The sequence below is a fragment of the Watersipora subatra genome, chromosome 2, assembly GCF_963576615.1.
Source record: "Watersipora subatra chromosome 2, tzWatSuba1.1, whole genome shotgun sequence".
Classification (NCBI taxonomy): domain Eukaryota; kingdom Metazoa; phylum Bryozoa; class Gymnolaemata; order Cheilostomatida; family Watersiporidae; genus Watersipora; species Watersipora subatra.
Genome location: NC_088709.1, coordinates 56,414,315 through 56,439,351, shown reverse-complemented (window position 1 = coordinate 56,439,351; position 25,037 = coordinate 56,414,315). Strand labels below are relative to the sequence as shown.

The window sequence follows — 25,037 nt, the reverse complement described above, 5'->3', positions numbered from 1 at the left end:
GTGGCAAATTACTTTAGGGGTTTCATATGAACAGACACAAATACCCAAACAAAAGATAAAAGGTTGGTGTGTCGGAAACAGGGGGTGTTTTTTTGGTGTGTTAATGCCTCAGTTGTTTAGCCACACTTAGTAAGCTATATAGAATGTAACTCCCCGCAATATTAATGATTTAGTAGTCACTAATTGGAGGTGCTGCATTACTGAAATCTTAGTAAAAGGTTTGAAGAAATTTTTGGTTATTTCACAATAAGTTTCTCTCTGGTCAAGTTCCTTATTAAAACTAGAAAGTAGTTTTACAAGTGCATCAATATGCTTTTCGAAAGGAGCCAAGTTTTATATATATGTACTTTAGTTATGAAAACAGAATGATGTACACTCAGTTGTACACTACATATATTATGTACACTTTACTGGTACACTACATGATGTCCACTGTATCAATCACTTTTTATAGTCGCTGTGAGTAGGTTAGGTTCATAATCTAATACGCTAGTTTGCTTAAAGCCCAAAGCTTAAAACTTCATATTCAAACTAAAAGCAAAGTTTTCTTAATATTGTTAGTTTTTGTTATCAGAAAATGACAAGCTCTAAAAAGGCCTGCTTTGCTTAAAATATGATTATGATTCACCTAAAAAAATATAAACTTTGGTTTATTCAGTAAGTTTCATAAGCGCATCAAAATTTTGCAGATATAAAAATTAAAGTATACTTTCTGTTCAATTTGAGAAAGTTGACAAAATTTGAAAGAGAGGAAGAAGCAACAATCAGACAAAACAATAACCGCCAGTTGCTTCAACAGGCTTTTACCTGGTGGTTGTTCTTAATTTTAGTCTCTATGTCTGTCCTCTGACTGCTAAGGTTAGCTAGTCTGATACCAACTTCCTCTTCTGCAAACACAGCCATCTTTTCATAAGTTTGTCTTCGTGTGGCAACCAATTCTAGTTCCAGTTTTTTGTACTTTGCTTGGATGGCACTGATCTACACATTATAAAGCAAATGTTTGCAATATTAACTGACCTCAACTTGTTTCCCAATTATTATCTAAATTTTTACACTTAGATATCTTTAGATAACATCAATATTGTTATTGTAATATTTTAGCCTTTGTTAGGCAGTTTTTTAGCAGTCTTACTTAATTTAAATACCATTCAATCAGAGAAGACTTTTTTCTATTAGAAAGTTTGGTTGTGAATTTAAATCTTTACAGGCGTATTGCTGACCTAACTGATTTTAGCAAATATAAATATCACGGTCTTACAATTTTCACACATAAGACACTAGTCTAAAGCTGTCAAAGTGCATTATTTGTGTTGCTTTTTCTAAACACCAAAAATTGAGTCATAGAAAACTTTCTATATGCTCTTAATTGGGTTGCAAATCCTTTTTCTAATTTTCGAACACATGTAAAAATCTCAATGTTTGCCCGTTTCTTGTCTGTCGTTGTCTGTTTGGATATATGTCTTTTAGTCCAGATATATCTATTAAAATCTTCGAACTGAAAGCTTGTGATTTGCTAGATTTAAACAAAAACGAACACGTAAAACTCTTATCAAATTTCCTAGGTAAATCAAACACACTATTCCGATTTTGGTACTCAAAATAAAGATTGATCCACTAACCCTCAAAGTCATAAAGGATTTTTTAAAGCGTTTTAATATCCGTCTCGAAAACAACACAATCGGCACAACAATCTCTGCCCATAAATATGAGACGTAGCCTAGCTTTTTAGGAACGGAAGTTAGGAATTTTTAGACCGATTTAGAATAATAGAGATTGGTGTCTTAAAACCCATTATTATCTAAATTAAGTCTGTCAAATGATCTCAGTCTTCTATAAAAGTTGGGTAAAATATTTAAAATTGATTGTAGGTTGTTACATGATGTTTAATAGGCTGAACACCAAAAAAAATGAGTTCAAAAAAACACAGTTTTATCACAAGCTATCGTTGCTATCGCGTTTTTTTGAGCTCATTTTTAAATATGCAAAGTTAAATAGCTTATCTACCTTTCAGAAAAAACTGAGTTTATTTTAAAGGCCGAGTTTAGATAATAATGGGTTTTAAGACACCCATCTCTATCATTCTAAGTTGAACTAAACATCTCTAATTTTCGTTCCTAAAAATCTAGGCTACGTCACATATTTATGGGCGGAGCTTGTTGTGCTGATTGTGTTGTTTTCGGGACCAATATTAAAATACAGTAACAAAACCTTTATTACTCTGAAAGTTAATGAATCAATCTTTAGTTTGAGTACAAAATCAAAATCAGCGTGTCTGATTTACCTAATAAATACGATGAAAGTTGTATGTGACAGTTATGGTTTAAAACTCACGGTTATTGCAGCTGCAGATTTGAAATCCAATTGTCTAACCACCAGACTATGACGGATTTACGACTCAATGCTTACTATATACTGTATAGACCCTTTTCTCGATTTCATACGTTAAATGATGTATCAATTGAAATTCTATTAACTATATGAAAGGTGATAGAATTTTATATAGTTTGTTTTGTCTTCGTCGTAATAGGGCTAATTTGTTTTCTGCAAAACCATATCAAGACTAAATCTCCACGAAAATCAAAATTTAGTGATTGTATCTCAGTTGAGCTTCATCTGTTATAGTGAAGACAGGTTGGCAAACAAATGAGTGATAAAGTTTTGATTAAAAGTTTACTAAAATGCATACAAAACTTTGTTCAGGCTTTTATATTAAGCTAAATTCATATAAGTTAGATTCCGCGTTCATCTCATACGTCTGTCTCGAAGGTAAGAACTCTGCACATAGTACATTGTAATGTTACATTTTCTTGCAGATCATAACCACAAAGTGCACTAAAGTTATTGAAGGTAAGTATACTTACTAAGGTTAACATATTGTTTAGTTACTATTATTCAGTGATGATGATTTTTACCAGGTAGTGATTCCATTAGATTATTGCTATGCGATTCTATACCACTCTATACGTCTACAGGATATTTTTGCCTTTTGATGCCAAACGGTAACAAACTAAAATCATATAATCGCACAACAAATAATTTTTTCATTGTAATTGTAGCAAAACAGACTATATTTAGCCATTACTTGCTAATGATATCACATTTACATTTAAAGACCTTTACAGTTTTATTTTTCCTCATAATTTATTTAAAAAAACACTTATTTCATGATATGAAATTTGAAAGCTACATTTGCTTGAAACAAAGTTTGAAAATCTTTACAGTTGTTTTATTTTTTCTCTTAATTCATTTGAACTGCACAAAAAACACTTCCTGTGATATGAAGTTTAAAAGTTAGAATTGTAATCTTTGTATATGTTAAATAAAATTAAATTTTTTGGCTTTTTTTATTACCCGGGCAACACTTGACACTTAGCTAGTCATCATAGAAAAGCAACATTTTTATGTTCTTAAATTGGTTGCAACCCATTTATTGGTTTCTAAACAAATCATCTTAAAAAACAGGTCAGGCTACATTGCAATGATATTACAGACTGGTTGAATTATGCAATTTAAGATGCAAAGGTTTCAAGTTTCAAATATTATGCAAAAGTATTGCTGACTTAGCTATCTTTAGCAAATATTATTATCATTATCATTGTCTTACAATTTTCACACATAAAACACTAGTCTACTGCTGCCAATATGCATTATTTGTGTTGCTTGATCTAAACACCACAAAATAAATTATAATAAGTTTTCTATGCTTTTTAAAGTAGAAGAAAATCATTTTTTAGTTTCCAAACATACATGTATCATCATAAAAAGAAACAGGTCAGGCTACATTGCAATAATAACAATACATACTGATTGTATTCTGCAATCCAAGACACAACATTTTCAAGTAGCTTGCATGTAAGAATAAACATAATATCCCAACTAGTATGTTTTTACTTATATAATACCTCATCTAGTTTACATCTATCATCAATTTATTGCAATAGTGAGAGCAATATGTCAGCCTTTACTAAATACACTCAAGTGTGAAAAGTTACTTCAAAGTATACTGTTTTTATCAGTAATTTTATCTGTCATTTCTACATGACATATCTGGCATAACCTAAACTGGCTATATCTAGAGAAAATCTATATCTGGAGAAACTCAAACTTGCCGATAGGTTACATATGCAATTTTCTAAAAGCATCTACAGAAAGCTTTAGCCTGTGGTAATAAACTTACCACAGGCTAAAGCATTATAAGGCAGTGTTGAGTAGTTATACAAAAGTTCATGAATTAGCAAAAAATACAATAATTATAAATAGATACTTGAAGATGAATTTTCGCAAAAGTTTAGTAGATTTTATCAAAAAATATCACTATTTTTGAGTATTTGCAATGATTTTTAATGTTCGCGGTGATCTTTCTGCAAGGATATTTCAGGAACAAAATTGACAAAACTTGATTGCGGTTAAAAATACCTTAAAAAACTTGTGGTTATGATGTTCATAGTTGCAAAAAGAACAACAGAACAAAAATGATTAATGTTGCGACTTGAACAGAATAGCTGATATTAACTATAGCAATGATAGCAATTAGTGATGTCATTTTAGAAGATATTCTTTTTTCAAGCATTTGAGCAAATATCTAGATTTGTCTATCAGATCACTTCAAACATCAACAACAGTTGAAAATTACTGAAACATACTGTTACTTTCTGATAAAATATACTAAAATTTTGGTTAAGTTCTTCAATGAACCTGTTCATCTCGAGCTGCATTTAACTGATCCAGCATTTCTTGGGTAGCTCTTTCAAATTCAGACATCTCGTTATTAGCTTTCTTAAGCAACACAGACAACGTTTCTTCCTTTTTCATCATCTCCACGTTCAGATTATGGATTTTTCCTGTCAGTCTAGTGACTAGCTCTCCCAAATTGAGTAGCTTGTGGGACTGGCCTACAGTCAAACAATCAACACAAACCTTATTTGTTGGTAAAAATGAAGTTTCAAAAAACTGTAGATTTTATTCCACGACCAAACACAAGCGGAGCAAATGTTTGATAGTTTTATGATAAATGCATGTGCACACAACTCACGAAAATTATTCATCAACAACGTCGCAAACCTTGTACCTAAATCTCATCAACAAATTTAACCATTTTTCAATAGAGTCGTTTAAGTATAATAACGATACAAAACGCATAAAAACCTATTTAAATATGTTACAAAGTCTTTGTAAATTGTCGACAATATCTTAAAACTTACCCATCTGATCAGATTATACACATATATACAGATTAATTTGGCTGAAAATCGTTATTAAAACTTCCCAAGCCTTATTTATATCAAAATTAAGACTGGCAAACGAAACGCCGAGCGACAGAGAATAGAACCATTAAGTTGTGAGCATTTCACAAAAAAATAACGTGCAAATTAATTTTCACCAGTCTATAGCATTGTCGAATTGCCGAAGGTTTCTGTAATTAATGTAGAAGTACTGAAATATAATCGTTTCTTTTTTTGCCGATTTCAAAGTAACTGACATTTTGGACACTTTTGAGTACTTTGATATTCTAACTGATGTCCAAAGCAGTGAAAGTAAAGGAAATGACGATGATATTTTTTTCTAACGATTCCTATGAGATTATTACAATGTTTAATTATGAGTTTGGATGACTATTGAAGTGTTATAGTCACACTAAAAACATCGATGATCGGAAATATGTTACTGTTATTACTTTTTCTAAATAGTTTTGTTAAATATATTTTTTAAAATCTATATAAATACCACAACTTCTTTATATTGTTAGCTATGACGTTTTGAAATGTAAAAAAAATTGTCCATTATGTTTCTAATGTTACTGTATTAACAATATTGGTTATTCTAATAATATCAGTGCATTTTACTTCTAATATTGCATTTCTCCTATTGCAGGGGAGAGATATAAACATATAATATTTTGCTTTCATTATTGCTGTTTGTTGTACATAATAACACCCACACCCAGTACATTGCAGCTACCATTGCAGTTATTCTATTGCACTGCAGTACCATTTGATTGCTAATATTGCATTTCTCAACCATCAGTACCCTTTCTTTTTTCCAATATCACGTTGGTCTTGGGCTGTGTAGCAGGGGAATTTTTAGTACCAAAATATTGATGTTTTATTATAACTTCTGCTTGCTTTTGTTTTATTTAGGGGTTCTGACTGCCAAGACGCTTCAAAATTAAAATTGAAAAAACTTGATCGTGGTTAAATGCTCAGATCAAATGAAAATGGGATTATAACTTTCGTAGTTGCAAAGAAACTGATAGATTAAAAAAATTATAGTGCTTCAGCTTGCTATATATTACCACAACCATAGCAGCTTGAGACGACATTTGACACATATTTTCCTCTGATTCTTTTACCCACAAATAAGTTTTGTTAATTTTAATCTTGGAAAATCTGGACAGTCAGATAATTTTGAACTTTGAAGACAATCACAAATAATAGAAGAATACCAATACTTTCTGACCAAATCTACCAAAAATCTCTGCGAGCTCATTTGTAACGCTATTAAAATATAATAAATCTTTTATTCCCTCTGAAGTAATACTTTGAACTAAAGTCGTGAATCTGTGCGTTGTAATATATTTTGTCAGTTGATTATTCTTTTCAGAAAGTTTAAAATCATTTTTATTGTGTTGTTGTAGTTACCAACAGACCGAATGCCCTGATTTTTCCAATATTTTATTTTGAAAAAAACATATGCCATTTTTCTGGAGCAACAATAGTGAACAATACAACTAACCAAAACATACGCTGCCCACAAGTAGACTGATGGTGGATTTATCAGCCAGTATTGTCAACTGAAATGATAAGTTCCAACTTCATTTCTCTACACTATATTCTCTTTTATTAATTATAACTGACCTCTTTCACAGGTGTTTCCAGGAGATATGCAACTTAGGCAAAACACCTGCAGGCACACTTCACAACCCAAGCTGCAAACTTGGGTTTTGTGTTGAGCACAGTTCTTTGTTTCTAATTGACTAGCCCGCTTGGTATACTCAATGATAGTTACAGCTACATGGTCTTCGTGAACATCATTGTGAGACTAAAAAACACATATTTATTTTGTTATTGCATACTATAAGAAACTGAAGAGATGAACGTTAGTTGGAATTGCGAGATGAGATAATTAATGATTTTTATGCTATTTGAATGAGTCTTTGAAAAGCTATTATTAGTAATTTATCTTTTTACAAGGTTGGCACCCTAAATTCTTTAAAATAAGTTTTTTACAAATTAAAAGTCTACCAAACTAGAATTGTTTTAAATAAAAACACAGCTTTTGGTTGACATTGACTGATACCCATACATAACACCAAAACATTTTAATATAGCTGAGCATTTGTATAAATCTGTGTTTACATTCCTATTATTGCCTAATTATCTGCGAATAAAAAGTCCCTGAATTTAATTTATCCCAATATACACTCTGAAGTATTAGGCAAGTTCCATCTACAAAACAAGAATCAACAATGAGCATATATGTAAGGTGCTCAAGCTCTCTATTACTCGAATGGCATTGTTATCGTTAAGGGCAATAAGGAGCGCATTTAAAGAGGCATGTATGCGATAAGTTCAGGACTTAGAGACAGTCAAAGCATGACCGGGTAAAGATAAAAGAGGCATATTAGCAAGAGTTGGATTTGGTCAGACACAATTAAAAGACAACAAATGTCAATAAAAGGATATGGTTACCTCAAAGAGTTAACCGTGTTACCATTGTCTTTTTATTACGTCTTAACGATTGCAACTAAATCAACCCAAAGAGTCAATTGTAGCTTCTTTATCTTCAACCCTGTAAGTTAACTCAGATAGTTAACCCAAAGTGTTAAGGAAGGAGCAATGATAGAAGGTTGAGAGAAATATAGGTATAAAGAGATAGAAGAAAAAGTGAGGAATGAGAGGCCCAGGGTTCAAGACATTTGAAACAATGTGCTGGTGATGAGAGAGTTTGTACAGTTATATAATCATATCCTTACTTGTAGATCTCTTGACTTTATGACTTTATCACCAACATCAAAAGCCAAGATAGACAGTAACAAATTTTTATCGACAACATCAGAAGGCCAAGACAAATGGTGAATAGATCTTATCAAAAATGTTAAATGGAGATATTAAGTAGGCTAATGGTAAAATAATGATAAATGACAGATAGTAAGTCAGTGAGCTGTACATGTAGATAGACAGGTTGTATGTGAATGGACTAACAAAAGGAAATAAATAGAAGAAAAAGAAACCTCATAAAATTGATCTTCATGAGGTTCCTGTATAGAGTTTTGACCTTGACAACTGGCAAAAGGGTGCCTCATGTAAAGCACAGAAAAGAAGCCTGAGAGAAAAACGATAACCAGAAATTGTTTAGGGTGCTGTGGGGCAGAACAAAAACAGATACGGATAATTGTGAGGTTCACAAAAACATATACGGGCTTACTGCATATGACTAGCATTTTTCAAACTCTGTCAATTATTTGGAACAGAATGTGGTGTCATTAAAAATCCCGTCAGTTTGTGCCAAACAAAATACAAATTTAAACTAGATGTAACTATCAGTTGATTTACCTCTTGGTGAGCTTGACAGTACTTCTTTGAGCAGTCTCTGCAGTAGATGACTGCTGGCTTGACACTTTTCCCCTTTTTAATGCATATATCACAGTCAGGCTCAAGACTTCCAGAATTTTTGACTGGTAGGTTGTCTACCTGAAGTTGAAACACTTCACTACAAGCAGCAACATGGATCATAAATATCAGAAAAATACCAAGTCATAAGTTTGTTCAAATTCTAATTATTATTGCAATATAAACAAGTAGACTACAGATATAATAGATTTAAATGGAAGAAATACTTATTCCAAATGAGCTATTATCATATTTTACAGTGTTTCTAGTTATTCTCGTTCTGGTACCATTTATTAGTAAAAATGGTAAGTTGTATCAATGATATATATTTTACATTTTCCGTGTGCTACTGAAGCAAAGATTCGGTTAATAAATTTGTTAAAGAGGTTACTAGAAACTCCCCTGTCATACAGCCCTCGACCAAAGAGTATTACATTTGTTTAAGTTCCACTTAGAAACAAACATATTTAGCTGAAAACTGAGACTCACTTGCATTCTTTGCACCTGATTGCCCTCTGGGTTTCTAGCTGACCAGTTAAGCATCTTCTGCAGGCAATATGAGTACATGGAAGAACTCGAGGGTCAACTAACTGCTTGCCTTTAGACAAGCAAAACACACATTCCGCATTCTGCAGTTTCTTTGCCGTCGCCATTTCTCTAGAATAGAAATCAAAGTTTAAATAACTATTTGATCTTTTGAAACGATAGGTTGAATTAATTCATCATCATCAAATTCTATGATTTGCCTGTTATCAGCAATTCAAATAAAGCAATTTTCAACTGAAAAATATTTGTCATTCACTACTTTTTAGACAACCAAACTATTGTTCATAGTCTAAGCACACTCACAAACAATCAAAGTTGATAGAAACCTTCGCGCTCAATTGTGAATGGTCAACATACTTACTGTAAGTTTGTGGCAGATTTTTGCTACTGCAACTGATGCAGACTAGGGAAAGGTTTTCAGCAGAAGTTTTAGCTAAAGATTTACAACAAATATTCAGCAACACAATGAATAAAATTTACATTTTTCTGAGTTTTTGAGATTCATACAATCTTGATGTTGTGCGTACATTATGCTTTTTGCCAGTTTTAGGGCAGATACCTAAAGCTGCTCTTTAAAATATTGACTGAGAAGATCAAATGAAACTTGAGCCACATTTAAAGTTTTCTAAAAAAACGGCTGAACCAAAACAACCATGATAAAATTTTCATAGAAAAGAAGTTAGAAGTTTTAAAATAATGCTTTCAGAGCCTTATTTACTTGAATAACACTGTTGATTTATTGTTTTTTCATTTGTATATTTTTGTTTGTTATTGGATAACTTCTTTTTGTTTGCATTTATAAATAAAACATTAAATAACCTGTGTTTAACATTTTTTCTTTAGATGAACATTACACAATATATTTGTAGATTTTATCAGACTGTATCAGTATGTTTTTATCATTTGCGATTGTTTTTGATGTTTGAGGTGATCAGACTGCCAGGCTGTTTTAAGATTAAAATTGGCGAATTGCTATTAAAACGCTGAAAAATGTGCAAAATGAAGTCACTAGTTAATATCATTGCAATAATTGAAATCAGCCATTGTGTTAACGTTACAGCATTCCGCGTCTTTATTCCGTCAGTCTCTTCACAACTACTAATGTCATAACTACACTTTTGCATAATCTGAGCGGTTTAATACCAACCAAGATTGATCTGTTTTAATTTCAAAACATTCTGGTCATCAGATCATCTCAAACATACAATTGAATTGCAAATGATAGAAAAATACAAAATGATTCTGATAAAACTTACTAATAGTTTAGTACAAGTTTGTCTTTAACAGTAATGAGTTTTAGTAAGAACTACACAAGGTCTGCAGTACAGCTAGTACTGCAGGCATTATGTATCGGGCGAGAAGTATCAAATTTTGTATATGCTATTTGATGCTATGATATCAACTATCTAACAAGATTATAAATATAATTTTATAGAGATTGGTATGATAAATATGTTACATGCCTTATAAATTTTGATGTCTTCGTTAATCTGGCAGAATTATTATTTTTACAGAAATGTTTATAAGTTGTTTTCCATATTTTCAATATCATTCAGAATTACCAAACGGGAACTATTTATCTGAAGTACTAGTTTATATCATTTATTTTAACTTTAGAAGTACAGTTAGTGTAGCTTATTATTTGGTTATAAACATCAGATGGACAAGCTAGACAAGCTTCAAGTGTAATTAGTACAAATATAGTGAATGTGTAAAATATCACTTTAAATATAAGATGCGAGAAGCCAACTCATAAACACACATGACACGATAGAATGGTTAACAACAATTATTGTAACAAGAATAAAGATTACAAACTTATGGAGCACTTGTCAGCCTTCTCCGTGATGTAGTGTGTAGTCATCTGACTATTCCCACTACTTGAAGCGTGATGCTGATAACCATTATATTTAAGCTGTGATAAGGCTAAATGGTTAGAACACCCTCACCGCATTGATATGAACTGCTAGTCTTACTAAAGATCAATTGATCAATAAGGGTCAACTGATTACAAGCTATCAAACTCTACTCAGAGTAAATTGATAAGAAAAGAAGCTTGATCTTCCAAGCAAAACAAACTTTACAACTCCTATGCACAAGCTAAGCTTAGTCATGAAGCTGCTTGTTAGTCTATGCTAAGCTTTGGGGCTAGATTTTTTTACACAAACACTAGGTTCTACATTAATAGAGCTAACAGTCATGCATCTATGGTTAGTTACACTAGTAGATTATACTAATCCTTATTCCAGTTTACTCATTTTCATAAAAAAAACTAGTTTTATCATGGATTGCCTTTTAAATAATGACAGATATAGGTATTTAGACAAACAGCTATCTACATGTATATATAATAATCATAAATTTGGCAGCAAGCCTCTTGTTATAGGTTCACTAGTCTTCTAAAAGCTATATATATATATATATATATATATATATATATATATATATATATATATATATATATATATATATTGATTTTTGCCAAAATACCTATATGATTTTTAATCTTGAGGTTTTAAAGGTTGGCAGCCATCAGATGCTAAGGTCAGATTAAATGTCCAATGCCTATCTCATCGTAACCTGATAACACCATTGTATAGTCACTATGACCTAGTCGTCTAGGCTGCATGACTTGCAAATAACAGGTTGAGGTTCATCTACCAAAAATGTCACTGGTAGTAACCAAAATGGCATCATACATTAACCTGCTCACTTTAACTAGACACATCTTCATTGTCAAAGTTTTCTTGGCACCAAACTCCAACATGCCTAGCAAAAATCACTAAGTTTTTTTGTGGTACAAAAGCCATAAATGCACAGCCTCTGGTACTTATCATATTTGATCTGTAATAAGTTTCTAACAATATCACCTAAAATTTCCGAAATCAACCTTTAGGTCACTAGGTGTTATATCTTGATGAGCATCTCTACAGTGATGGTCCAACCAAATGCTTTAGCTTGGTGATCAGACATTCCCTCTCCAGGATACGTAGTCGCTAGATGCTATAATTAGACTACCCTAGTTTTTGCTTCTACATTACACTGTAACCTAATGTGATGACCAGGCCATCTACTTTAAACTGTTGGGTTGCAGCCAGATACAATGGCCAGTTGAGAAAAAAGATTTGGAAGCTTTACTAATTGCAAAGGTATTTTCAAGTGTACCTCACACTCAATGGTAACTCTGGCCATAGAGAAAAAAAAAGTTTTGAGATATCACGATATCTACATGTACATTCATTTTTTATTTTTGCTCATTTATATGTCCAGACATATGTTGGCTTTTGTCTGTCACATTGTTGAAATAATCAGTATTTATACAATCATTTTGAGGCTTCTGAGAATAGATGATCAGCTCAGTTGGTTTAATTAACAAGTCTAATAAGCAGAATTTTATAGGATTGGGTCCCAAATTAGACAAAGTTTTGAACATTTCATTTATCATATTAATATCGGTTGCTCTCTGTTTATTTTTCAATTTTGTCAGATTGTATTTTCTGTCACAATGCGCATGGAATAGATACAGCCAAAATATTTCTGGTACTTTGAAACATGGTTGGCTAGCTTAAGTAGATAAAACATCAGAATAATAAACTGGGTTTCCAAAATTTGGAGATCCATATTTTTTAGCATTTCAAGCATTTAATTAACTACATGAACAGAATTGCATGATTAAATAAAAATTCACATACTTAAAACTACTGCTAATGGAACACAAAAAATAAAACGTTCTAACGTTCATCCTATAGTTAATCTATAATTTTAGTTCATTAATATACAAGTTTTCACAAACAAAATTTTGACGAAGCTTATTTTGGTGCTATCATTTCGAGTACTCGAATAAAAATAAGAGAAGCCAAGTCAACAAAAACTCATTTCTGCAACTTTTACAATCACAAAAAGTTGCACGATTTTTACAGTTAAGTATGGGCTATGACATTTTATAAACAAATTTAGCTATCGGCCTACTGCCAGCCATTTTGCCAGTTTTGCTTCATGATGTGTATACAATATTTCTTTAATTTCAGACTCCACGTAGAACGTTTCTTTTAGTTATATTATTAATTTTTCCAACATGTTAACAAACACTACTATGCAAAAAATTCATTTTATCTACACTTTGTGCATTGATAAAGCGATGTGAAGCTACGAAGGTAAAATGATCCTCTACAATGTTCCTTATTTTTACAAGACCATTGCTTTCACCACCATCAAAGTCAGTGCCGCTATTGCTATTTTAATTATCAGCAGAATCACAAAAATCTGAATTGGCTATAATGTCATCAAAATAAGTAGTTATTCGTTTTCTAACTCAGAGGGGTTTACAGACCTTACACAAAAATGTTCGTTTTCAAGTTGGAAATTCTCAAACAGAGATTTCAAATCCAACTTTGGGCAAATTTTTTGGAGAACACGTCTGAAAGCACTGTCACTACCATAGAAGTCCTGAAGATAGTTGGTTATTTTATCAACGATTAATAAAATTCAGTTATTAGCAATTGCTGGGAAAGTGGTAAAAATGTGTCTACGGTGATCGACCCGACCATAGAAAACGAATATATTAGTCTACTTTAGTGGAAGGGTTAAAACATTGGATTTGCCACTGTTTGTCATAGTAAACATGTTCAATTGCTTCCGCAAGTGAGTTAAATTTACTTTTTTTCAGCTACTAGTACTACAGAACTACAGCTACTACAGAACTTGCACGGGTACTCCGAGCGTTGCGATACATGACTGTGAGAAGACAGACAGCAGGGTATATTACCAAAAATCTCACCATTTCATTCACTTTTAGAAACGCTTGAAGCAGTACAATGCTTCCTAAAAAACCTAGTGATAAAATGCAAGAACAGATTGATTCTCATAGAGAAAGAGACCGAATTCGCAAAGCGGCAGCTATATGAGCAGAAACTACTCAGATAACATGACTACGGCAAGAAAAGGCCAGACCTGCAAATTTGCAGCTGCTAAAAGTGCAGAAACTGCAGAGCAAACACAGCTACGCCTACAACAAAACAAAATAGCTACTGGATCTGCTTGAAGTGCAAAATCTGCAGCGCAAACACAGCTATGCTTACAACAAAATAGCTACTGCAGCCGCTAGAAGAGCCGAAACCACTGAACAAACACAGCTACATCAAGAGCAGGCCAGAATAGATGCTGCAGCTGCTAAAAATGCAGAGACTGCTGAGTCGACCTAGCAGTGACTCAAACAGCTTAAATCAGCCGCTACAGTGGTCAGATGTGCAGAAATCTCCGAGCAGATGCAGTCGCGACAAAAACATGATGCACTAGCTACAGCAGCTGTTCGGCAAACTGAGGTTCCAGAGCAGAGGAAACGGCAACAACAGCAAGATGCACAAACTACAGCAGCTGCTACCAGGCGCCCTGCATGGGCAGAACTTTTTGCACATGACTACAATCCTGCAACACAGTATAGGGCCGATTTTTTTATGGAACGAATGTTCAATGTAATGCTCCAGATGTAATGCCTTACATTGGAAAGGCAAGAGGCTATATATGTAGTTTTTATAGCAAATTTTACTGATAATAAATTTCATCAACACAACCACATTACTGCTACACAGCTTGTATATACCATGTCAAAACACAGGCAATAGACAAAGAACTGATGAGTCATGATTTGTGTTAAAAGCTTGGAGAAATCTTAATTCAGTAAATGCCTGCGATAGTTCAGCAGTGCAATAGCAAAACATTTTTGAAGATTCCTAAAATATGTAAAACTTTTTCAATACTGCCAGTTTGAAGAACCTTAGTTTGCCTAGCAATATCAATTTAATTATCAGTTCAATGTACTAAATAGGACAACTCCGATTTGAGTGGTTTGAAACTGATGCATTGTAGACTAGCTGTAAAACCGGCCAGGGTGGGTACCGACCAGTTGCCTGGATAAGACTCCTGCTCATGATAGGGTGAGATTGATTTTGGGCAACGTCGCATACCTCGTCAGCTCGCATGGGACTCCTGCCCAACCGTGGCGGATTGAACCTGAATATTGGTGGTGCCCCTGAGGGGCTACCAGCCCCATTTAAGAAGCCAGGACCAAAAGTCGAGCTGGCAAGGCTACAGGCCACATTGCAGAGACCAGTGGCCATCATGTACCGTGCAATTTCCACGGGACAAGAGGTGTGTGCAAAGCACTTAGAAGTCAGAAGCAGAGAGCTGGATATCCTGAATCACATGCAGGGCTCCTTGCACATCCGACAGGACGGCGTGTTGGTAGCACTCCAGGCCACTCCTGGTCACACCAAAAAGAAATAGGTGGGCGCTGGTCCGCACTGACCATTTCACCTGATGGCAGAACGCACTGGCACTGCCAGTTGCCACGGCGCTGATGGTTTCAAACGTTATGAACAAGCGGGTGTTATGCTACCTGGGGCTACCAAAACAGATCCACACCGACCAGGGGGCCCAGTTTGAGAGCCAACTGATGGCCCAGCAGTGCAAACTCAAGAACATTGAAAAAACACACACCTCTCCTTACTACCCACAGGCAAATTAAATTGTGGAGCGGAACAACCGTGGACTTGGGGACTTTATTTAGAGCATTCCTACTAGCTCGAGTACAGGACGAGTGGGATCTGTTACTTCTTCAGCTGATGAGGGCATAGCGAGGCACACCCACTGCACAACCAAAGAGACAGCTAATATGCTGATGTTGGTTTGGGAGCTGAGGTTGCCGGACCAGCTGGAGAGCCACCCTCACTGACCAAGTTCTTCCCTACCGAAGAACATGCCCTTGAAGTGCAGCAAAGGTTGCATACCATACTTGAAACACAATTGAAGAACCATATGACGGTGAGACAGGAGGACGGAGAGAAGCCACAGCTGTACGCCCCAGGCGATTGGGTATGTCTCACAAACAAACACCAGAGACGGGGGAAAATCCCAAGCTACAAGCAAAGTTCGTGGGACTGTACCATGTCCTGAAGGCCTGGCGCAACCACATTTATCTGGTAGATAGGCAGGGCCAGTCCTCAATTCAGAGTGAAGCAAAACTGAAGCCCTACCACGCTTGTCCAGAAAGGCTTGGAAAAGCCCAAGCCACCTTAGACCCAAGGAAGGCCATAACATGAACGAAGCCTGACACAGCAGGCCAGAGACAACTCCTGAGGAAATGCCACTCCCAGCTGGGAAAAACTGCTGATAGAGGCCGCAAAGAACTCGAGTGCAGAAATCAACTCCTGTAAGAAATCTGGCTGGACCAGAAGAGGGGGATAAGCAAAGACGGAGCTCAGTAATGAATGATCCGGCCTCACTTGGGCAATTCCGGGAGAACCTGGAAAAACCCATAAAAAATTGGAACGACTTTGATGCTCGAAATCCCGTCGAGCTTGGTCCAACACGAACCAAGGCCAGCCCAAACCACTAGTAGGCCGGAGCGATACGGAAAGGGAGTATGATACTTCTTTAAACTGGCCGAAAAACGGTCCGCAGTTCAAAAAGGAAAGTAGCAAAACGGGTCTCCCGGTTGCTACCAAAGCTTTCCTTTAAAAGCACTCATTTACTCCGGACGACTTCGATTTGCTGGAGAACATAGATAACACGTGTGATGCATATCTACCAGAACTATTGGCTTTGGTCACCAGGAGCTTGAACAAAGCTGAGGAAGCACTGGATGCCCCAAGGCCAGTAGGTTTCGCAGCACCCAAAGAAGATAAGGAATTGGAGAAGGCGATGACCGAGGCCGGCACGAGCTGCCCCGGGGCAGCTGTCTCAGAAGCGAATGAGGAGGACTCGCACAAAATCATGACAAGAGAGGATGTCTGCCAGGTGGCTATCATAAGCTCTTTCCCAAGGTCTAAATTGGAGCCCGTGGTCACCAATGGAGGGGAGGGTGTTGTAGATTGTGATCCACCGAAATTTGAGCCTAGGGCTGTGCTAAGCCAAGCCGGGCTGTGCTCGGCCATGCGGAATAACAAAGTGAAAAGAGTTGAGCCGGTCAGAGTCAAGCCAAGCTAAGTTGAGCAGAGCAGAGCCAAGCCGAGTCAAGTTGAGTCGAGTCAAGTCTAGTCCAGTCATGTCCAGCCAAGCGGAACAACAGGCGGGGCTACTCGATATATAAGCTTGTACAATTGTGCTAGAGAGCAGATCTGTTCTAGGCCTGTTCATTGCATGCGCTTGATTACTTTTGTACTCTTATGAATGAAGCAGAAATACATGTATAAACTTTTGCACTGAGTCTTGTACTGGTGGAGCAAAAAAGATAGTGCACAACAGCTTCACAATACACACACACACATATATATATATATTATATATAAAAAAATGGTTTCCTCACCCCAGATACTCCGTATGGGTGGTAAATTCTGCTCTAACACGGGTCTCCTACCAGAGACCTGGGAGTTTGAGCACTCACCTAAAGATCTTAGCTGTTCCCAATAGCGCACTTTTCTGCAACTCACCTGAGTTGATTGTTGTTGGTAGTTGGGCAAGCCACATTTTATGCGCCGGTGTTATTGCGCCCAGTGCCCCAATGACTACTGGGATTACAGTTGTTCTTACATTCCAGCATTTTTCAATCTCTTCTCCAAGAGGGAGATATTTCTCTACCTTTTCTTTTTCTTTGCTGGCTATATTGTAGTCATTTGGTACTGCTATATCTATTATAGTAGCCCTCTTGTTCTCCTTGTCTACCACCACTATATCTGGTTGGTTTGCTAGGACATGCTTGTCAGTTCGGATGTAGAAGTCTCAGAGGATCTTAGCGCAGTCATTTTCATTGACCTTACCAGGAGCTTCCCACCAGTGTTGTGGTTTATTAAGGCCATATTCATCACATAGACTTCTACACACAACACCTGCGACATGATTATGCCGCTCAGTGTATGTGTTTCCAGCTAGCCGTTTGCATCCACTGATGATGTGTTGGATGATCTCAGATGCATATTTGCACAGTCTGCATCTAGGATCGTCTCTAGTGTAATAGATTTTTGTTTGGAGTTGCCTTGTTGGGAGCACTTGCTCCTGGGCTGCCATGATTAGCGACTTTGTACTGGCCGTTAGGTTTCCTTTGTTCAGCCACATATATGTCTGGTGAAGATCGCCAACCTTAGATATTTGTTGGTAGTAAGCACCATGAAGAGGATTTGTGTGCCAGTCAATTTCCTCATCATCAGGGCGTAGGTCCGTTGTAAGAGCAGCCGATTGAAATTCAGCTAGCAACTTATCTGAAATGGCCATGGAGGCTGCGTATGCTTTGATGCTTCGCTCCTCCTCTTTCACTGTCTGATGTACACTTTTGAGCCCCCTACCGCCATCTTTCCTATCAAGATACAATCTAGTAGTATCAGATTTTGGGTGAAGTGATCCATGCATTGTCAGCAGTTTACGAGTTGCTATATCTGTTTCTTTGATGGCTTCCTCAGTCCACTTTATTATGCCTGCTGGATATCTTATTACTGGCAGTGCGTAGGTATTTATTGCCATGATTTGGTTCTTGGCATTGAGCTGGCTCCGTAAGACCTGCCGAAGGCGTTTCTTGTATTCGGTAATGGCTTTGTGACGTACCTCGGCTTCGTGAGGTATGTCACAAAGCCATTACCGAATACCAGAAATATATGTATATATTTCTTGTATATGAAATATATATATATATATATACAGTGAAACATGGATAACTCGCCCTCGGATATAGCGAACACATGGTTAACTCGACTGGATTTGCTTGGTCCGTTCCCACGCAATGATAAATGGCTCTATATAACTCGAATTCAACACTGTTATAACGAACTGTTGTTTGCCGAACGGCTACCGAAACGGTTGCTATCGCTTTAGAAAATCACTTTATTCCAAGCCATAGAGGTAAACCTCAACTTTTCGTAATTCATAAGCGTCGTTATTACCTCCATCGGCAAAATATTTTTGTCAACGACTGTTCTAAAGGTTTAGTGAAATTTGATTTATACTGCTATATGATGAATAGCGCGGACTGGCCCGGCCACGGGCGCAAGGATTTTCGCCACGCACATACAAAACAAAAATCGCATGTTGTTTTGTATGTGCGTGGCGAAAATCCTTGAGTGCGTGACCCGGCTAGCCCGTGACGAATATTTTTCCGAAGTTGATTCCGTGTTGAATCAACGTCGGAATGTTGAATGTTTAAAACGTCTTAAAATTTGTTTTTGTTAAACGTATACGTTTTCTTAGCTAAAAAAACTATTCATCGTTTGACCTAAACACAGAATACATGTGTACATTCAATAAGTATCCATTCAAAAAGCGTGAGTGATATACAACGTACTGTTAAACCTCGTAAAACTTTTAATTGAACTGCCTCGGAGTGTTGCTCTTAACGAATCCCAGGTAAAGTAAGGTAATCTTTCCATAAACTTCAAGAAAGATCGGCAAAATTGATCGTGGGTAAAATGCTCAAAAGAAAAAGATGTCTTTTCTTTGAGCATTTCAGCAACGATCAAGTTTTGCCAATGTCAATCTAAAAAACGTCCTGGCAATAACATCACCTCAAACAACAAACCAATCTCAAGTGATAGAAAAATCTCTATACTTTTTGATAAAAACGTTTTAAACTTTACGTTAGAAGCATTTAATTTGAAACAAGCCATTTGTGCTTTTGATTTATATTATAGTTTGTATATGTTCATGTATCTACTAATAAATAAGTGAATACATGGACTTGTGACAGTGCTCTGATAACTTGAACACTCTGATAATTCGAACACTTTTGCTCGGTCCCTTGAAGGTTGAGTTATCCGAGTTTCACTGTATATATATACATACACGCACACACACGCGCACACATAAACGCACGCACGCACACACACACACTTGTGTGTTTGTGTGCATGCGTGCATGCATGCGTGCGTGCGTGTGCGTGTATGTATATAAATGTTGCATTTATATATACAGACAAAAATAATTTTTTTCAATAACAAACAAAGCAACACCCTGGAAAAAACAACAAAAGCAACAGTGTTATTCAAATATAAAAAGGCTCTAGAAGCACCATATTAAAAATTTTACCATCCATTATAAAGTAGCTTTGTCACCCTTATGCAGTGTTTTTAGTAACATTTAAAAGTAGCTTTAGCTTCCTAAGATCTTTTCAGTGAATATTTTAGGCGACCAACTTTAGGCATCTGCCTTAAGAAAAATCGCAAAAGCAATATGTTCAAGCAACATAAAAACTGTATTTATTTCAACTCTGAAGAATGGAGAAAGCAATAAGATCAACCGACGAAAAAATTGTATCTATAGCAAACACTCAGCAAAGTGTAAATTATATTTACTATGTCACTGAACATTTATTGTTAATTCTTGGCTAAAACCTTTGCTCAGTGCTGCCCAACCTTTTCCGAACATGGGCCGGATTTAAAAAAAAATGACGCCAGTGGGCCGGACTCACATTTCTAGTCTTACATTCTTTAATAGAACTATTTGAAATGGTTTGGAAAAGTATTCAGAACTGTAAATATTGATTGTATTTTTTATTTATAGAAATTACCCTTTATACAATTATAATTCATAACTCAATTTAAACATAGGGGGTCCTACATATGATACTACATGTATTTCTATTACTTTTATTGCTATCAAAAGATTATAGTCTCCAGATATTACATGAATACGAAATGATCATTAGAAATTTTGATTTAGTGCCTTAAATTCTATAAAATAAATTCAACAATTTATCAAGATTAAAAAAAACATTGTTCAAATGGCTTTGTATTTCAATAATAAAACAATTTCATTTTAGATGTAAACCGGTAATGAACGAAAATATCAGTGAGAAACTTGAAATTGTTTCGAGTCATCAAGAAGCTTTTCGATGTCTGCCGGAATATTTGTTAAGGCCAGTCGGAGTTCATCTTCGAGGTGAGCGTCACTCAAAGAATTTCTTTTGTTCGATTTTATTAATTGCATGCGACTGAAGAGATATTCACACATCCATGTCGAACCGAACAAAACGAGAAAGCGTTTTGCGTAGCATGTAAGATTTGGAAATTGAGTGTGAGGCAGACCGTATTTGTAGAAGTCCATCAGATTCCTATTTAAAAATTGACTCTTGACATCAAAATCACTTTGTAATTCATTCAATTCCATTTGAAGCTCAACGGGGGCATCAGCAGGATCCACGTCAAAAGGCATTGAAAAAAATTTCAGCTGGTCTTCACAAGCACGGAAATCCTTAAATCTCCTGGCAAATTCTTCCTGCATCCGTTTTAACTCACTCACAAAGAATTCCCGGTTCATGGTTGAAATGTGCGACTGTTTCTGAAGGCAAGGAAAGTGGGCATAATTGCTGTCAGCAATTTGAGCAATCCACAAATCCAGTTTCTTTTGGAAAGCTGTCACCTCCCCAAACAAATTATGGATGAGTTTTTCTTTTCCTTGTAACCGCACATTCAACTCATTCAGTTTGTCTGTAATGTCCACCAGAAAAGAAAAATCATTCATCCATTTGTCGTCATCAAAATTGATGCATAAATTTCCTTTTGCTTCAAGAAATGCTGCCACATGTTCTCGAATATCGTAAAAGCGTTTCAAAGTACGTCCACGGCTGAGCCACCTGATCTCGGTAAAGTAAGGAATGCCAGAAAATTCGGCGTTTATCTCATCGAGAAAATTTCGAAACTGTCGATGATTCAATGCACGACTCCTAATGAAGTTGACAGCTTTCACGACATTATCCATGACGTGATCAAACTTAAAGATTTTGGAGCAAAGTGATTCCTGATGTATAATGCAATGGTACCACAATATTTGGTCTTTACTCACATTCAGGGATTCCAGTTTTCTTTGGATGAAACCACGCAAGCCTTGCTCCTTGCCGATCATGGCCGGTGCACCATCGGTAGCAATTCCCACCAGACGATCATAAGTCAGTCCCGCCTTTTCGAGTGCAGTGTCGATTTCTTTGAAAACAGCAGCACCCGTGCAATTTCCTTTCATGGGGCATAGAGCAAGTAATTCTTCAGTGATATTAAAAGTTGAATCAACACCTCTCACGAAAATCGCCAGTTGTGGTGTATCAGTAATGTCAGTAGATTCGTCGATGGCAATGCTGTAAGTTTCGAAGTTTTTACAAAGTTCGTTCAACTGCATTTTCGTATTTTTGGCCAGTTCTTCAATCCTTCGGGTTATTGTATTACGCGACAAGCTAACACATTTTATAGCTTTCTCTTTCTCTGGGCACAGAATTTTAATCGCCGAGGTGATACATTCTTTGACAAAATCTCCTTCCGAAAAAGGTTTCATGTTGCGTGCAATCTTTTCAGCAATGACGAAACTCACTTTGGCGTACTTTTTCGATTCATCATCTACTTTCCGAAAAATGTTCTGTTGTGAGACTAAATTCTTTTGAAGTAAAAGTGCTTTCTCCTTGCGTTGATCTCCTTCATAACGATTATGGGTCGAAGCGTGCTTTAATGTGTAATGCCGTTTCACATTTTCAGCTTTTAGAACTGCGACTGTTTCACCACAGATCAGACAAAGACATTTTGCATTTGATTCCACAAAGAAATACAAATTTGTCCATGCTTCGTTAAACCTGCGATTCTCCTTGTCTACTTTTCTGATTTTTCTAGCCGACGCCATGGATGAACAAAATTTGAAATTTATTGTGAAAAAGAAACTACTGTAATTTGCTCATCGGTATAAGAAGGCTTCCTTATCAAAGGTTGTGCTGGAGTATATTTGAAATTGAATCACCTCAAAAGCCAGTTTTATTGATGCGGAAAGTCAATAAGGCGTGCGCGCCTCGGTGGAAAATACCATAGATATTTCAATAAGCGGTAAAAAGTTCAGCGTTTTCTATTGAAATATCTATGGTAATTTCCCAGCAGTCCTTCTTCAACCAGCTGAGGTGAGCGCCCTGAGGCTTTTGATTCGACGATCGAATCAATCAATCGTACACGCTGTGATACTTCACTTTTTATCAATTTTTCAATGTCAGCAAAGACACTAATTTTTGACCTAACGCTACTGAATTCTTCAAACTGAAAACTATTGATTAGTAGCCAATCATCTTCGAAGAAAAATAACAGTTGTAAGCTTCTGCGTTAATAACAGGAATAAGTTAAAGACTGACGCACGGGCCGGATTCTAAGGCTTCATGGGCCGGATCCGGCCCGCGGGCCGGACGTTGGGCAGCACTGCCTTTGCTGATAATTTTCCATAATCTGCATGAGTTCGTTTGCGTCGAGGGAAACGCCGCAAACTTCTGGTAAGTGTGTCGCCATGCAGAATTAAATTTGAAGGTTTGTATTAACTCTTGTTGTTTGCGAGTTTGCTTGCTTTATTAACAGAAATCAGGTTGTCTAAGAGATGATTAGAGACAAATATTTTTAGTTGCAAATTACTTTCTCTGAGTTGCTGATAACAAACTATTTAAACTCATCATTTTAAAAGATCAAATATTTAGTTAAAATTTGATCTCTATTCTAGAAAGATGGCTACGGCAAAGAGACTGCAGAATGTGGAATGTATGTTTTGCTTGTCTAAAGGCAAGCAATTAGTTGGCCCTCGAGTTTTTCCATGTACTCACCTTGCCTGCAGAAAATGTTTAAATGGTCAGCTAAAAACGCAGAAAGCAATCAGGTGCATAAAATGTTAGTGAGTCCTAATCTTCATCTAAAATGTTTGTTTCTTAGTATAGATTAAACAAAAGTAATGCTTTTGTCTATCAAACTAGAACTTATTTGGCAAATTTAGTACTTAAATCTTTGCTTCAGCAAAACGTGAAACATGTAAAATACATCTCATTGATATCCCTTACTACTTTTATTAACAAATTGAACCAGAACAAGAATAACAAAGAACACTGTAAATATGATGTTATCTCATTTTGGAATAAATATTTCTTTCAAGCATTTCTATTCTATTCTATCAGCTATCTATTCCTAATATTGTTATAATAATAAGAATTTAAACATACCTATGACTTGGTATCTCACTTTTATTTATGATTCATTTTACTTTTTGTAGTGGAGCGTTTCATGTTCAGGTAGACAACCTGCCAATCAATAATTTTGGCATCCCTCAGCATGACTGTGATATATGTATTGAAAAGGGCAAAAATGTTAAGCCATCAATCATCTACTGCCGAGACTGTTCAAAGAAGTATTGTAAAGCCCATCAAGAGGTAAACCAACCGAAGGTTACATCTAGTTAAAATTTGTATTGTGTTTGGCACAGGCTTACGGAATATTAAATTACACAACATTTTTTTGCCTTTAATTGAAAAAGTATGATAGAAGACTGGACGCATGCAATAAAACCTTTTATGTTATTGTAAAACTCACAAGACAGTATCAACTTTTTTTTGCCCACTTCCCTCTCAACAGTCTCATGTAATTGTTCCTTTCTCAGGCTTCTATTATGTGCTTCACACGAGGCCCCTTTCTGCCAGTTTTAAAGGTCAAAATCCTACCTGACACCTCCCATTTTTATAAAACTCCTTTTTTTCTGACACATTCACTTACTACATGTAGCTGTCTATCTAATGGAACCAACTTAACACCGACAACTTATCATATTTGATAAAGAAACTACTCACCATTTGTCTTGTCAAACTTGTTTTGGCAACTTTGTCATGACACTTGTCCCACGTTGTTAATTATCAGAGAGCCAAAACCAATGTCAAAATGGCAAAATGTCCAAATTTCCAACAGGTTAACCTTTCGAGTTAACTCAAAGGTTTAAGGACAAAAGATATACAATTAATGCAATATGTCATACACAATAAAATAACAAGGATGATTGTTAATTCAACTCTTTAAGATATTCGTGTCTCCCTTGTCTTCTTAGTCCTCCTGATCAAACCCAATTTTAGCTAATATACTACTTCAATCTCCACTGGCTCAAGCTATGATTGACTTTCAATCAGAAACTTACCTATCT

The 25,037-nt window shown here is 35.9% G+C and overlaps 1 protein-coding gene and 1 long non-coding RNA gene across 2 annotated transcripts; both read right to left on the bottom strand.

Moving 5' to 3' along the window:
• Positions 1 to 6,949: 6,949 nt before the first annotated feature.
• On the bottom strand, positions 6,950 to 9,197 carry LOC137386821 (uncharacterized). The gene is made up of 3 exons (XR_010977844.1): positions 9,099 to 9,197; positions 8,553 to 8,709; positions 6,950 to 7,038 (listed from the first exon to the last, which is right to left on the bottom strand). It is a non-coding gene; the product is annotated as an uncharacterized lncRNA (long non-coding RNA).
• An 11,721-nt stretch (positions 9,198 to 20,918) lies between these two features.
• LOC137388351 (general transcription factor II-I repeat domain-containing protein 2-like) lies at positions 20,919 to 22,733 on the bottom strand. The gene has a single exon (XM_068074838.1). The coding sequence runs from the start codon at positions 22,731 to 22,733 to the stop codon at positions 20,919 to 20,921; it is 1,815 nt and encodes a 604-aa protein (XP_067930939.1).
• Positions 22,734 to 25,037: the final 2,304 nt, after the last annotated feature.